General features: G+C 38.3%; 1 protein-coding gene across 7 annotated transcripts in view; it reads left to right on the forward strand.

Annotated features, from left to right (window-relative positions):
- The window catches only part of LOC103788005 (mitochondrial import receptor subunit TOM22 homolog), a 190,305-nt gene that overhangs the window by 118,032 nt on the left and 57,821 nt on the right, over positions 1–14,452 (forward strand). For 6 of the 7 annotated variants that reach the window (XR_013526667.1, XR_013526668.1, XR_013526670.1 and 3 more), the window contains one exon: positions 1,460–1,548. Coding sequence is in view for 2 of the 7 variants with exons in the window: in XM_078349504.1 (XP_078205630.1) it covers positions 1,460–1,548 (89 nt within the window). In the remaining 5 variants the exon portion in view is untranslated. Of the gene's footprint in view, positions 1–1,459; positions 1,549–4,429; positions 10,013–14,452 lie in introns of those variants that run through there. The other variant, XM_078349505.1, reaches the window with a different exon arrangement.

A 14,452-nucleotide genomic window follows, 5' to 3' on the forward strand; every position in this document is an offset into this window, starting at 1 on the left:
TGGACATGTGTTTTCATTTCTCTTGGGTAAATACCCAGAAATGAAATTACTAGGTTGTGTGGTAATTATGTTTAACACCTTGAGGAATTGCCAAACTGTTTTCCAAAGTGACTGCACAACTTTTTATTTCCACCTGCAATGTACGAGAGTTTCAATTTCTCCATATCCTCACCAACATTTTTTATTGTTTGTCTTTTAAAAAAAATTTTTAGCCTTCCTAGCGAATGTGAAATAATGTTTCATTGTGGCTTTTATTTATTGGCATTTCCCTAATGACTAATGAAGTTGAACATCTTTTTATGTTCTTATTAGCCATTGTTTCTGTCTCTCTTGCCATGACAGATTTGTTCATTATTCTTTAATCTTCCATCCTTTCCTCTCTAGAAATCTAGCATAAAACCTAGATAGGTAGGACCTGCATTGAGAGGCCATTTTCTGTGCTGAAACTGTGTCCCGATAAAACTCAAAGACAAGGTTACTAATATTGATTCTGAACCATTAAAATGACTGATTCTGGCTACATTCAATCCAAAAGATTTTTGTTAAGTGCTTTGTTCAAACTAGTGGAATATTGTGGATTTACTTATCATTAGACTTAAAATCTAGTAAGGAATACAAGTTAAGTCCATCAACAAGTATAAAATAAGGAAGAAATAGGTAACTGTCGTAAGAAAGATATGGCTGAAGTGAAAACTTTGAACATGTGCAATTTCTTTGTCCAGCAATCCACTACTAGAAATCTATTCTAAGGAAATAATTACACATTTCCACAAAAGTTTAGATACATGGATATTTACCAGAGCATTCTATTTGTAAAAAAGTCAAACAGTTTGGCCAGGCATGGTGGCTCATGCCTATAATCCCAGCATTTAGGGAGGCTGAGATGGGTGGATCACAAGGCCAAGAGATCAAGACCATCCTGGCCAAGATGGTGAAACCCTGTCTCTACTAAAAATAAAAAAATAAAATAAAATAAATTAGCTGGGCATGGTGGTGCACACCTGTAGTCCCAGCTGCTCGGGAGGATTGCTTGAACCAGGAGGCAGAGGATGCAATGAGCCGAGATTGTGCTACTGCATGCCAGCCTGTGACAGAGCAAGACTCTATCTCAAAAAATGAAAACAAAAACAAAACCAGTTCAGTAGGTAGGTAAATAAATTATAATCTTTGAGAAGACATAGAGTCTACTAAAGGTAACTGATTACTCAGCATATAGCCAGATTCATTACAGGGCTACAACCTCAGGAAGAGAATAGATTAGAAAAATTTCACTCAACAGCCGAGGTGCCATGGAACTCTGGATGTCTTGGGTTAGTCTTTGAGTAGAAATAAAGAAATCTGTTTTGAGAATTTGTAATCAAAGACCTATAACTCATGTAGGGTTGGGGCTCAAATTATACTACCTGAGTTCAAGAGGACCTCAAAGTAGGATATTAACAAAAAAATTATCTCCCAGCAGAAGGCCCCAGGGCACTTGTCAGAAGAAGATTGCTCAGATCACCAACCGATCAAGTTTCCTGAAAATGAGCACATAATCCACAATTCAAGGTCAGTTTCTTAGACTTCATGTATTTTTTTCTACAAGATTCTTCATTTTGCAAAAGTCTGAAAAGAAGATCCACATTCATTCTTATTACTTTCATCTTTAAATGTTCCTTATTTCTCTCTGGCAGCCTAAACATCCTGCCTTAGTTAAAGTATAAAATCGTGACAAGTATATGTCAGTGAGGATTATTGCCAAGTGGAACTAAATGGGCTCTCTTAATGTGCTGGATAAAAACACGCCAAAATGATCCTTCAGATCAGGAAACAGTTAAACGAAATTTATTTTCTGCCTGTGTTTGTTTATTGTTGGCATTTTGTGATTTATCTAGTAACCAATTATCTGTAGTTGTACAGGCTCCTATTTTTTTTAAATCATCTTCTTTAAATTGTTGTCATCTGTTTGACTACTTTGAGAGCACTTTGTCTTTGTAATGCCAGCCAGTGCCTCTGCACTAACATTGATTGGAGATGTTGTCATCTATGAACAACCAGCTAATTTGGTGAAGACAGCAAACTGGTTGTTCAGCATCGTGCAGGTAGACCAGATGAACTATTTATTGGTTCTATTTTCTTTTAAATTGTTGAAAAGATTCTTTGCAGGCCGGGTGTGGTCGCTACGTCTGTAATCCCAGCGCTTTGGGAGGCTGAGATGGGCAGATCACAAGGTCAAAATTTCAAGACCAGCCTGGACAATATGGTGAAGCCCCATCTCTACTTAAAAATACAAAAATTAGCCGGGCATGGTGGCAGGTACCTGTAATCTCAGCTACTTGGGAGGCTGAGGCAAGAGAATCACTTGAACCCAGGAGGCGAAGGTTGCCGTGAGCTGAGATTGCGCCACTGCACTCCAGCCTAGGTGACAAAATGAGACTGCAAAAAATAAATAAATAAATAAATAAAAAGAAAAAGATTCTTTGCTTTGCAGCATCTACTGCTCCATCTATGCTTTCTGTTTCTCGAGTGTTTACAAACATTGTATATTCATCAGGTATCATAGTGTATCTTGTTTTACCATCATTATTTATTCATTAAAATGAGTCGGTGCCATTTCATTTATAACGTTTTTCTTTTCTTGCCTTTTAATATCTGTAAGTATAATTTATAACTTGTAAAAAAGTATAATTGTTATTGTTCTGATGAGACTACCACTACTCTTGAAATCTTTTGCTCTGGGTTTCTGCTGACTTGTACTTCTTCAATGATGGATGGTGTAACATTTTAACAGAAACTCTTCTTTTTCGACACTTTTTAAATTGATTTGGAAACTCATCTGGCTAGATAGTCCTGTTTTTCCTCTTTCATATGATTTTACTTTTAAGTTTTAGTTTAAGCTCGGCGGTGGTGTCCTCCACAAAAGTAGTCCTGTAGATTGCAACAAGGGGACAAGCAGACAAAACCATGTCTTATGAAAAAGTGGTTAAAGTTCTGGAGATGATTCACCTGGAAAAGAGAAGACTCAGGAACACTGGGGCAATGAGGGAGTTGGGGAATAAGCAAGGAAGTTCTAGCTTTAATATAGAGAGGAAAATATTGATTAGAACCGTGCAACAGCCAGATAGGTGCAGATAAGGTGCTTTTCGTCAGTAGGGTCTGAAATACCAGGAACAATCTTTAAGCATGGACTCATAATTTTGCTCCATTTTAGACTTGTAGAATATGCATTCCACAACAGGAAGAAAAAATAAGCATGTCAATTATTATATACACAGTTCTCTTAAAATTTAATTGTTTCAATCATGAGATGAAGCTTGAAAATAGGATGTCATTATATTTTATGACTGTTTTCCTCCCTCACCCTTAGAAGAAGAGATATTTCTGTGATATTGCCAATATTCTTTTTATGGTTTTTAATGTACTTACCTTTCGGGCACCATATGTGGAAAAATAAGGCAGCACTTTTGACAAGTAGCCTTTATTTTCTCTTTACTCTTTGGAATAGTCATCAAAGTAACAGGTTAGGAAATATTATTTCATCATTTTGTTTCTAGGAAATATATATTTTTCTATAAGTATATGTATATATTCATGGATATGATTGGTTCTTTATTTTTGTTAACAGCCGAGGGAACTTATAATGTCTAAACTATAAGTTTATAAACTATAAGAGAAAGTTTATCTTATAAATAAAACAAAACAGAAGAAAAAATAGCAAAGCCTGGATTAGCTGTCAGTTGTCCCATAGTTCCACAATGGGGCACTATTGAGTTTTACAAGTTGCCCTTTAGAGAAAGGGAACCTTGATACAAATGGCACTAAGTTGGTTTCTCATAAATTAATTATGTAATCTGTAGTTTTCTTTAAATGGAAGTAACAATTCCTCACTAAAGAGCTGAGTATATATTTGTATAATCTTATTCAAATATAACACAATCTTCTGTTAAATGGTATCAACTGGGCCTGAATACTTTAGAGACATGAAATGTAAAAATATGCCAGTAGCATGCTAGATGAGAAATTCTCTAGGCTTTGCATTTGTGAATATGGAAATAATTATTTGAGTATTTACATTATTTTTAAGTCATTTAAAGGCTCTAAGCCCCATTAATTTGTAGTCCTTTCAAATATACCACTTTGCACTGATATTGGGTTGAGATGATGTCATATATAAATAACCGGCTAATTTGGTGAAGACAGCAAACTGGTTGTTCAGCAATGTGTGGGTAGACCAGATGAATTATTTGTTAGTTCTATTTTCTTTTAAAGTTGTTATTTGTCATCATTAATGAATGTATAAATGTACAGTATTTAGGTATGCATTTTTCTCACTAATTTTTTTAATTTCTGTTGGATGAAATTGCTTTTGTATAAGAGAAGTTTTGAGAAGAAAGGGAGAAGAGAATGAATGTATTATGTAAAACGTTTTTATTTTTCTGTATTGCTTCAGAGAAAGGAGATGCGTCATCTGGTAGCATCTTGCTCTATCCATTTTTGCCTGTTAGCAGAATTGCCCACCTGGTAAGGAGTACGTTGGAGAACTACCTGGCACATTTAGGTAGGAAGAGTGAACAAATGAGAATCCACTGTACTGAGAGACAGTGTAAACATTTAATAAATTCTGTACCCATGATATTTTAAAAAATCACAATTATTAAGACCTCCATAGCATCTTCCATGGCACGTAGTAGGCCTGATGAGTAAGAAGGCAAAGTCACAGTGTGACCCAACCGATCCATGAGATCTTCAGTGAGTCAATGCAATAGGCAAAGTTCAGAAGTGGAAATTACAGAATCCACTCTGGTTAATTTAAGCATGATATGGATTTGTTAGAGACATTGGAATCTCATTTAATCTCTGAAGATAATCTAACTTATCTGGCACATATTGGTGACAAGAAACTCGATCACGTTTGCTGTGTTCTACTTTCTACTTATTGAAATTCTGTCCTCATTTTGGGTGCAAATCAAGTCTCACTTCCTCCTAGAAACCTCTTCTGGGCTCTCCCAGTCTTGACTTATCTTACAGAAGAATGGTATTTAGAGACATAAGAGGAGGCTTCAGAGACATTCAATCCAGCCTTGCACCCAGTGGGACCTGGAGTATCCCAGCAAGAATGCCCTTCAGCTTCTGCTTACCTTCACCTAGAGAAAGACACAGCTTTGCCTGCCAGGGCAACCTCCTCAAATGCTAAGTACATAAAGCTCTTTTCCCAATGGCCTGGAAAAATAACGTGTCATTTTTATGTTGTTCCAGATATGCCATCATGGCTGTAATAGCACTTACCATCTCTCTCCCCTCAGGAACGTTCTGAGAGTCAGGACATTTCCTTAGTCTTTAGTCATCAGAACCCCAGCACAGTGCCTGGCAATTAATTAATAGCCATCGAAGAAATACTGGTTGCTACATTGATATTTCTGGGGACTGGAATGACTTGTGTTTTCAGCCTCTGCAACATTGTTCTGTTACAAATCTTATTTGGGCATAATGAAACTCTTTCTTTTTTTTTTTTTTTTTTTGAGACGGAGTTTCGCTCTTGTTACCCAGGCTGGAGTGCAATGGCGGGATCTCGGCTCACCGCAACCTTCACCTCCTGGGTTCAGGCGATTCTCCTGCCTCAGCCTCCTGAGTAGCTGGGATTACAGGCAAGCGCCACCACGCCCAGCTAATTTTTTTGTATTTTTAGTAGAGACGGGGTTTCACCATGTTGACCAGGATGGTCTCAATCTCTTGACCTCGTGATCCACCCGCCTCGGCTTCCCAAAGGAAACTCTTTCTTAAGGAATATCATATGCATATACCAACTAGTGCTCATTTAATGAGTAGAAAGAAAGCCAGAGTTACTTCTTTCAGGGATTTAAAAAAAGGAATTGCTAGTACTTTTAAAGGATTAAGGCCAATGTTTAATAATACAAACTAGTTTTTTTTTTCCGGAATTAATATCAAGCTCATCTGTGTGTCGTTTCTGTAGCATGTTTTGTTCCCTTCTTTGAAGTTCAGGCCTGCATGTCTGTCTGCGGCCTGAGACATTCCTCCCATTGTCTATGATCTTGTAACTCTTACCTCAAGGGGCTTTGATATGACATTGACAGGTTTCTTCTGCACTCTGGTCATTTGAGCTTGAGATCAACTCATTTGGCCTATTACCTCCTCCTTGCCTGTTGAAGGCCATGTGTTCCATTTTGAAAATGATTCCACTTACTGAAGAACAAGGGACAACAAAGTAGCCTGATAGGCCTGGCTTCTCCCTGTCATCAAAGAGTTCTGTGTGGAATCACACTGAGTTCTTTATGCTTTTCTTTCTCCCCCTTTCATCTTCTTCCCTTTCTCTCCTCTACTTCTGTCCTTTAGCCTTTTGGAATTACAGGGGATCTTATGGTCAGGTTTCAGTTGTTAGACGCAGGCATTACTTTGAAGCCACGTGCTCTTTGAGAATATCTAAGCATGAAATCTTCCTCCTCTTTTCTCAGATTTATTTGAAACTCTTAGGCTTCCTATTTGGTTTTTTTTTCTGACTATAAAATTGGTTTATTAGCTAATATTTGGAAAACACAGAAGAGTACTTAGAATAAAATAAAATAGTTTATGTTTCTGTCACAGGATTGTATTTTGCACATTTGAGTGTGTGTGTGTGTGTGTGTGTGTGTGTGTGTTTACATTGTAACAAGTCCCAAAATAAGCTTTTCACCTCTTTGAATGTGTGAACTTTTGTCTTTGGGAGTCACAGAATATGAGCCAACATAAAAAGTCCCATTTCACATTTCAGGTTTAAAGTAAATCTGTAAAATCTATGTATAATACAGTAGGATAACATTTTGAGGTATTATTGATTTTTTTCCTCCCCACACTTCCTTTTACCCTTGTATCCTCCCCTCAGATGGGTCAGGAGACAGGAGGCTTCTTTTGCTTTAAGGGAAGCTGTCATGGTAGAACCAGATGACAAAGGCTGCAAACTCTGATTTTTAATTTCAAAAACTATAACCCAGGAGTGAGACTGATGGATCAGGGGGGAAAAAATGTAGTCAACTCATTTCTTTCCATTACCTTTGTCCCTTTCCATCACAAATATGTGGAAATATGACAAAAGTTTTATTAGAAACTGTAACAAAACTCCCAATTAGAACAACAATAATAAAAGTTATCAAGAAATAGGCCAGGCATGGTGGTTCATGCATGTAAACCCAGTACTTTGGGAGACTGAGGAGGACGGATCACTTGAGGTCAGGAGTTCGAGTCCAGCCTATCCTGGCCAACACGGTGAAACCCTGTCTCTACTAAAAATACAAAAAATTAGCCAGGCATGGCAGCGTGTGCCTGTAGGCCCTGCTCCTCGGGAGGCTGAGGCAGGAGAATTGCTTGAACCCAGGAGGCGGAGGTTGCAGTGAGCTGAGATCGCACCACTGCACTCCAGCCTGGGTGACAGAGTGAGTCTCCGTCACACATACACACACACACACACACACACACACACACACACACACACACACACAAAGACAACCTTCCTCAGCCCCCAAATTATCAAGAAATAAACTTCAAAAGAAATGTACAGGTCAAACATACTCATTTTAGTCTAAAAGTGAGTTTATAGAGGGTCAGAAAGGAAGACAAGAAGGCAGAAATAAATGTAGAGAGAGACATGCCTTGGTTTTGGGTGACAGGAAGACTTCACTAACAAGATGCTAATTCTCCCTAAAGTAACTTGTAAAGTTCAGGCAATCTCAATCAAAATCTCATTGGGATTACTTGTGGAACTTGACAATATCATCCCAAAGATCAAATGGAAGAATAAACATGCAGGAATATTGAGGAAATTCAGAGTTGAGGGGTATGAGAAAACTTGCTCGACCACAAATCAAAACGTATTATGAAGCTATACAAAACTGGTGTGGGAATAAAAAGCAAGATCAATGGAACAGAGTAGAGATGGGAAATAAATTCTAAGGTATATGAAAGTTTTGTTTCCCCAGATTTACTGCAATAATTTCCGTATTTTAAAAATTATAGTCTCCTATTTCTTTAGTTAACCCCTTTCTGGCCTTTCTCCCCAAGACATCCAGAGTCATTGCCTAAAAACATAATAAGGTTATATATAAACCTTTGGCTTAAAAGCTTTCAATGGTTTCCTTGCACTTGGGATTCAATCCATATTCCTGCACTGAGTGGCCAGACCCGCTACTCCCGCTAACCTCACTCAAAGCATGCCTCTCCACACTCAGCCTGTCTCAGTCACGCTGGCCAGTTTCCTTCCTCCACAAAGCCAAGTTCTTTTCCCCCACAGAGTGTTTGCATGAGTTCCTCCTTCCATGTGGAGCGCTTGTCCCTGGCTCAGTCCCAGGCTGGCTCAATCTTATTATTTGAGCTCCAGCTCCCATTCAATGGAACTTCCTTCAAGCAGTCTGTAAGAGGAAACTGCCCCACATTGCCACTTCATTATTCTCTCTCTGCAGTCATTTGTTTCCTTCGTAGCACTTTGCAAGTTACAATACTTATTTGTCTGCTTATTATGGTCCCCTCTTCTGTACTCTGTATTCCACCGTGGCTGGGACCATGCTCTGCTCATCATTGTCCCTCCGGCATCTAGCACAGCACATGGCACAGCAGTAACTCACTCAGTGTTTGTGGAGTGAAAGAAGGAATGCATACATGTGTGGATAATAAAGGTAGCTCTTTGAATCAGTGGGGAGAAGCTAAGTTATTGAAGAACTGCCGTTTGGGCAACAGGGTAGCTTTCTGGAATGACAGAAAACGTGAATTCCTTCTTGCACAAAAATGAATTTATGGTTAACAAAAGTTTTTAAATTAAAAACATAACATTTTTGTCTCCACCATCTTTATTGAGGTATGGTTGACAATGCAAATTATACATATTCAAGTGTACAATGTGATGATCCAATATAGGTGTATATTGTGATTACCACGATTCAATTAACACATCTATCACCACACAGTTACTATTTGTGTGTGTTTATGCGCACGCGCGGCGGTGAGAACACTTAAAATCTACTCTGTTAGAAAATTTCAAGTAGACAATACAACAGTATAAACTATAATCACTGTACTTTACATTAGATCCCCAGTACATATTCCCCTTGTAACTGACAGTTTGTATACTACTTTGACCAACATCTCCCCATGTTTTCCATCTCTCAGCCCCTGGCATCCACCATTATCCTCTCTGCTTGTATGAGTTCAACTGTTTTAGTTTGCACATATAACTGAGAACATAAAGTAATTGTCTTTCTGTGTCTGGCTTATTTCACTTAACATAATGTCCTCCAGGTTTATCCATGTTTTTGCAAATGGCAGAATTTACTTCTTTTTATGATTGAATAATATTCTATTATGTGTGTGCATGTGTGTACATACCACATTTTCTTTATCCATTTGTCAGTGGTCACTTATGTTGTTTCCATATCTTCGCTATTGTAAATAATGCTACAGTGAATATGATAGTGCAGATTTCTTTTAAACATATGGATTTGGGTTGGGTACAGTAGCTCATGCCTGTAAGCCCAGCACTTTGGGAGGCTGAGGCAGGAGGATCGCTTAAGGCCAGGAGTTTGAGACCAGTCTGAGCAACATACTGAGATCCTGTCTCCACAAAAAAAATTTTTTTTTAAAAATTAGCTGGGCGTAGTGACATACACCTGTCAGCTACTCAGGAAAGTGAGGTGGGAAGATCACTTGAGCTCAGAAGTTCCAGGCTACAGTGAGCTATGATCACACCACTGCATTCCAGCCTTGATTGACAGAGCAAGGCCCTGCCTCTTAAATATATATATATAAATTATTTGTGTATGTACCCAGAAGTAAGATTGCTGGATTATATTGTAGTTTAGGCTTTAATTTTTTGAGGAATCTTCATACTGTCTTCCATAAGGACTGTATCAATTTACATTCCCATCAGCAGTGTGCAAAGGCTTCTTTTTGTTTACCCACTCACCAACAATTTTTATCTCTTGTCTTTTTGATAATAGCTGCCCTAACAGATATTAGCTAATATCTCCTAGTGAAAACCTTAACATTTCTTGAAGAAAATATAACAGTATTTTTACATATCTTGTGAGCTAATACATGAGTATAATTCTATACTATCTTGGTGATAACCAAGAAATGTTTTGTATCTTTTGTTAAAATTTTAAAGTCACTCTAATGTTTTAAAAAATTTTGGCATTGATGTATATAAACCTAATGCCATAAGCAATATCATTGTCTTGAGTTTCAGTGTAAGTTGATGTCACAAAAACCACACCAAAGGCAATGGTTTAAATGAAACAGGAGCTGATTTTGCTCTTGCAAAAAATTACCAAGCTAAGCAGATGAAGGCTGATAGGGTGACTGCAACCTCAATCTTCATCTTCCATCTCCCAGCCAATGGGAAGATGGAGGGGCAAAGGGAAACACAGGCAATTTCACCTTATCCGGAAGTTAGTCTCATGGACATGGGGTACATCTTTTTTGTTCATATTCTGCTAACTGGAATATGACCATGTCTAGCTGCATGGGAGACTAGGAATGTTGTCTTTAGCTAGACAGCCTTCTCCTAAGCTTGAATTAAGAAGCCCCATCATTAAAAGCTAGAGAGAATAATTACTGATGGATATCTTGGGGTTCCTGCCACAAAGAGTAACTTGGCCCCAATGCCGCTCTGCTTATTCTTCTCTTCTCATTCTTGTTTTGCCTTAGATTAGTTTTAAAATTAGTTTTATTTATATTTTCCCTTTTTGAAACTCAAGATTCAAAGTTCATAGAGAGGTTTATGCTTTTCTTGCCAGTATCATTTCCCTGTCTTTGCAAAAGTTTATTCATTGTATCCTAGGTTAGCAAACCCATTGCCCTTGTGATATGGACTGATTCAGAAAGCCAAATTATGTATTTCAGCATCCTCTCTGTTCCAGGTATTCATTTTCAAAACACTTTCTCTTTCCCAGAGTCATGTTTACCAGCCTAATTTGTAGAGCAGCAGTCAGCAAACTTTTCCTTAAAGGGGACGGTAAATCTTTTAAGGTTTTAGACCACATATGCTCTATCACATTTCATTTTTTTGTTTTGTTTTTATCCCTCTAAAATGTAAAAATTATTGTTAACTTTCAGACTGTACAAAAATAGGCTGCTGAGCTGGATGTGGTATGCGGGCCATAGTTTGCTGACTCTTGTTGCAGAGCAATGTATGTCTGTATATTTCTCTTGAACAGCGGGGAAGTGGAAGTTACAGTATTCCTGCACCAGATGGTATATATCCAGGAATGATAGGGGACATCTTGCTAAATCTGAGTAATGACTACAGCTCTGTAACCCCGATATAGAGCTATGTTCGCTGCTACACACTGAGTCTGATGGCCAAAAATTATAACATTGACAGATCCTAAAGCTTTATGCTCTCTATATATCATGTTGCCAGGATGAAAGTTGAAGTTTGAGGCTCAAGGTTGAAAGGTGAAACTTTTTTTCAGTGTTATAAACATCAATCCATTTGTGCATACATTTGTTGACACCATAATGGCTCAGACAATATATAGCTTAGAAATGATTTTCAAATTCCCAACTTTAAAATGCATCCAGATTGCATGATCTATAAATATTCATTATCATTCATTATATAATTATTCGGCAAGTATAAATTGAATGTCTACCATATGCCAGGCACTGTACTAGACTGTGGGAATACAAGTTAACGAAACAAAGTCCTTACTCTCCAGTAGGGGGAGCTCACATTCTAGAGGAGAAACATGAACAGTAAACAAGCACATACATTTCAAACACACCCGGTGCTGACGAGTGCTATGAGGAAAAACAAAGCAAGGTGAGGAAAGAGATATGGTTCGAAGGGACTATTTTAGAGTGGTAAGAAGGTTTTTCAAATGAGGTGAGAGTTGAACTCAGTGAAGAATGCAAAGCAGGAGCAAGCCATACAGTTATCTAGGAGCTCTGGGAATGGGAAGGGGGTTGCCGGGGAGGGCGGGCATGGGTGGGGTAAAGACCTTCAGTGAGGTGTGTTTAGGATCAGGAAAGGGCCAGCTGGCTGGAGTGGAGAGAGGCTAATAAAGCCAGAGAATATAGGACCTTTTAATTCATTGTAAGGTCTTTGGATTTTATTTTGTGGGAGATGGGAAGCCTTCGAAAGACCTTGAGCAGTGAAGGGTTATGATCGAATTGAGGTTTTAAGGGAACTGTTGTTGTTGCTGGGCAGAAAATATGGTAAAGGCAAGAGGCAAATCAGGTGCACTAGGCGAAAGGTTCTCATAATTGTGCAGGTGAGAGATGACAGTGGTTGGGCTGGGCGGTGGTAGGAAATGTAACTATTTTCATGTGTTTCAGCACACAAGAAAAAAGTTGTCTTTAATTGTATATATTTTCTAATCCTGGAGGAATCCAGTACCACCTAATTGTCTATCCCAGAATAGGTACTGCTAGCCAAAGCCTCTTACAATGGAAAACACAGGCTAATTAAACTAGGATTTATTACATGGTTTACTTTTATATCTCAAAATCTAGACACAGCCATGTTATAATTGCTAATAAAGGGCTCTGGCTATAAATCAGGATGACTTCATGAGGCAGTGCTTCCTTTTAATATTGAAGAATTGACAGAACTCTATTTAGAACTGAGTTATGTACAATACTAATCTTTCAGGGATGGCTTGATTTTCAGTCCTCTATTTCCATCATTGTATTGCTTTGTTGTGGTAGGAATGAACACAAACAAATGTAACTCTATGCCTAACAATGCAAGTCAACAACTGCATACAAACAAAGCTAAGCTCAAAGTGTGCACTCAATTAATTGTTGTGAATGACAAGTGAGTGATAAGGTTTAGCATTTAAAAATTAACACATTCGAGTGTGGAGGACACCGCAGTAAATAAGATGTCTATGAGTACCCACCAAGGTAACTTACTTTTCTAATTTACGTCTAGGGAGTTGCTTAGGTGCAGGGTAAATAAAGCTTATTTTGTCTCCATTCTTCCATTTCTCTGCTGCCTTTTTTTTTTTTTTTGTGATGAAGTTTTGCTTTTGTTGCCCAGGCTGGAGTGCAATGGCACAGTCCCATCTGATTGCAACCTCTGCCACCTGGGTTCAAGCGATTCTCTTGCCTCGGCCTCCCAAGTAGCTGGAATTACAGGCATGTGCCATCCTGGCTAATTTTGTATTTTTCTTAGAGATGGGGTTTCTTCATGTTGGTCAGGCTGGTCTCGAACTTCCAACCTCAGGTGATCTGCCTACCTTGGCCTCCCAAAGTGCTTGGGATTACAGGGGTGAACCACCGCACCCAGCTTCTCTGCCATTTTTAAAAGTTCACTTCAATACTAAGTTTGGAATTTTTTTTCCTCTCCACCATTCCCCAAACTCACTTACTAGTAGATTTTTAAAGATACGTGTTTATTTTAAAAAACAAAGAGGAGGGTATTTTATCAATGCAAAATAGGTCTTTTTGCTAAGACTAATCTTTCATCTTTTACTTTTTTGATAGTTATATAAAAGAAAATGTACAGATTCAAATATACTATGTAGCTTAATGAGTTTTTATTTATGTGTATACTCATGCAACTACTATCCTGATCTAGGTTTAACATATTTACAGCATTCCAAATAATCCTTTCTGCTCTCTACTCATCAGTACCCCACGAATGGGAATCATATTGAGCTCTATCTCCATAGTTCTGCCTGTTTTTGAACTTTAAAAATGGAATCATATAGTATGTATTGTTGGCCCTTTGTGGGTTACACATTCATGGATGCAGTCAACCACAGGCTAAAAATATTTGAAAAAAATTGTATCGGTACTGAATATGTACAGATGTTTTTCCTTGTCATTATTCACTAAAAAAGACAGTCTTACAACTATTTACATAGCATTTACATTCTAGTAAGTATTATAAGTAATCTAGAGATGATTTAAAGTGTACTGAGAGGGTGTGCATATGCAAACACTATGCAATTTCATATGAGGGACTTGAGCATCCTCAGATTTTAGTATCAGGGAAAGTCCTGAAACCAATCACCAATCATGTGCAGGTACCAAGGGATAATTGTATTCTTTTATATCTGGCTTCTTCCTCTTTGTTTTTGTAAATCATTATACTTTAAGTTCTGGGGTTATATGGGCAGATTGGGCAGGGTTGTTGCATAGGTATACACATGCCATGGTGGTTTGCTACCTGCATCTCCCCATCACCTACATTAGGTATTTCTCCTAATGTTATCCCTCCCCAATTCCCCCACTCTCTGCTATCCCTCCCCCAGCCCCTGCCAATAGGCCCCAGCATGTGAGGTTCCCCTCCCTGTGTCCATGTGTTCTCATTGTTCAACACCCACTCATGAGTGAGAACATGCTGTGTTTGGTTTTCTGTTCTTGTGTCAGTTTGCTGAATGATGGTTTCCAGCTTCATCCATGTCCCTGCAAAGGACACAAACTCATCATTTTTTATGGCTGCAGAGTATTCCATGGTGTATATGTGCTACATTTTCTTTAT

The sequence above is a fragment of the Callithrix jacchus genome, chromosome 14 (genome assembly GCF_049354715.1).
Source record: "Callithrix jacchus isolate 240 chromosome 14, calJac240_pri, whole genome shotgun sequence".
NCBI lineage: Eukaryota > Metazoa > Chordata > Mammalia > Primates > Cebidae > Callithrix > Callithrix jacchus.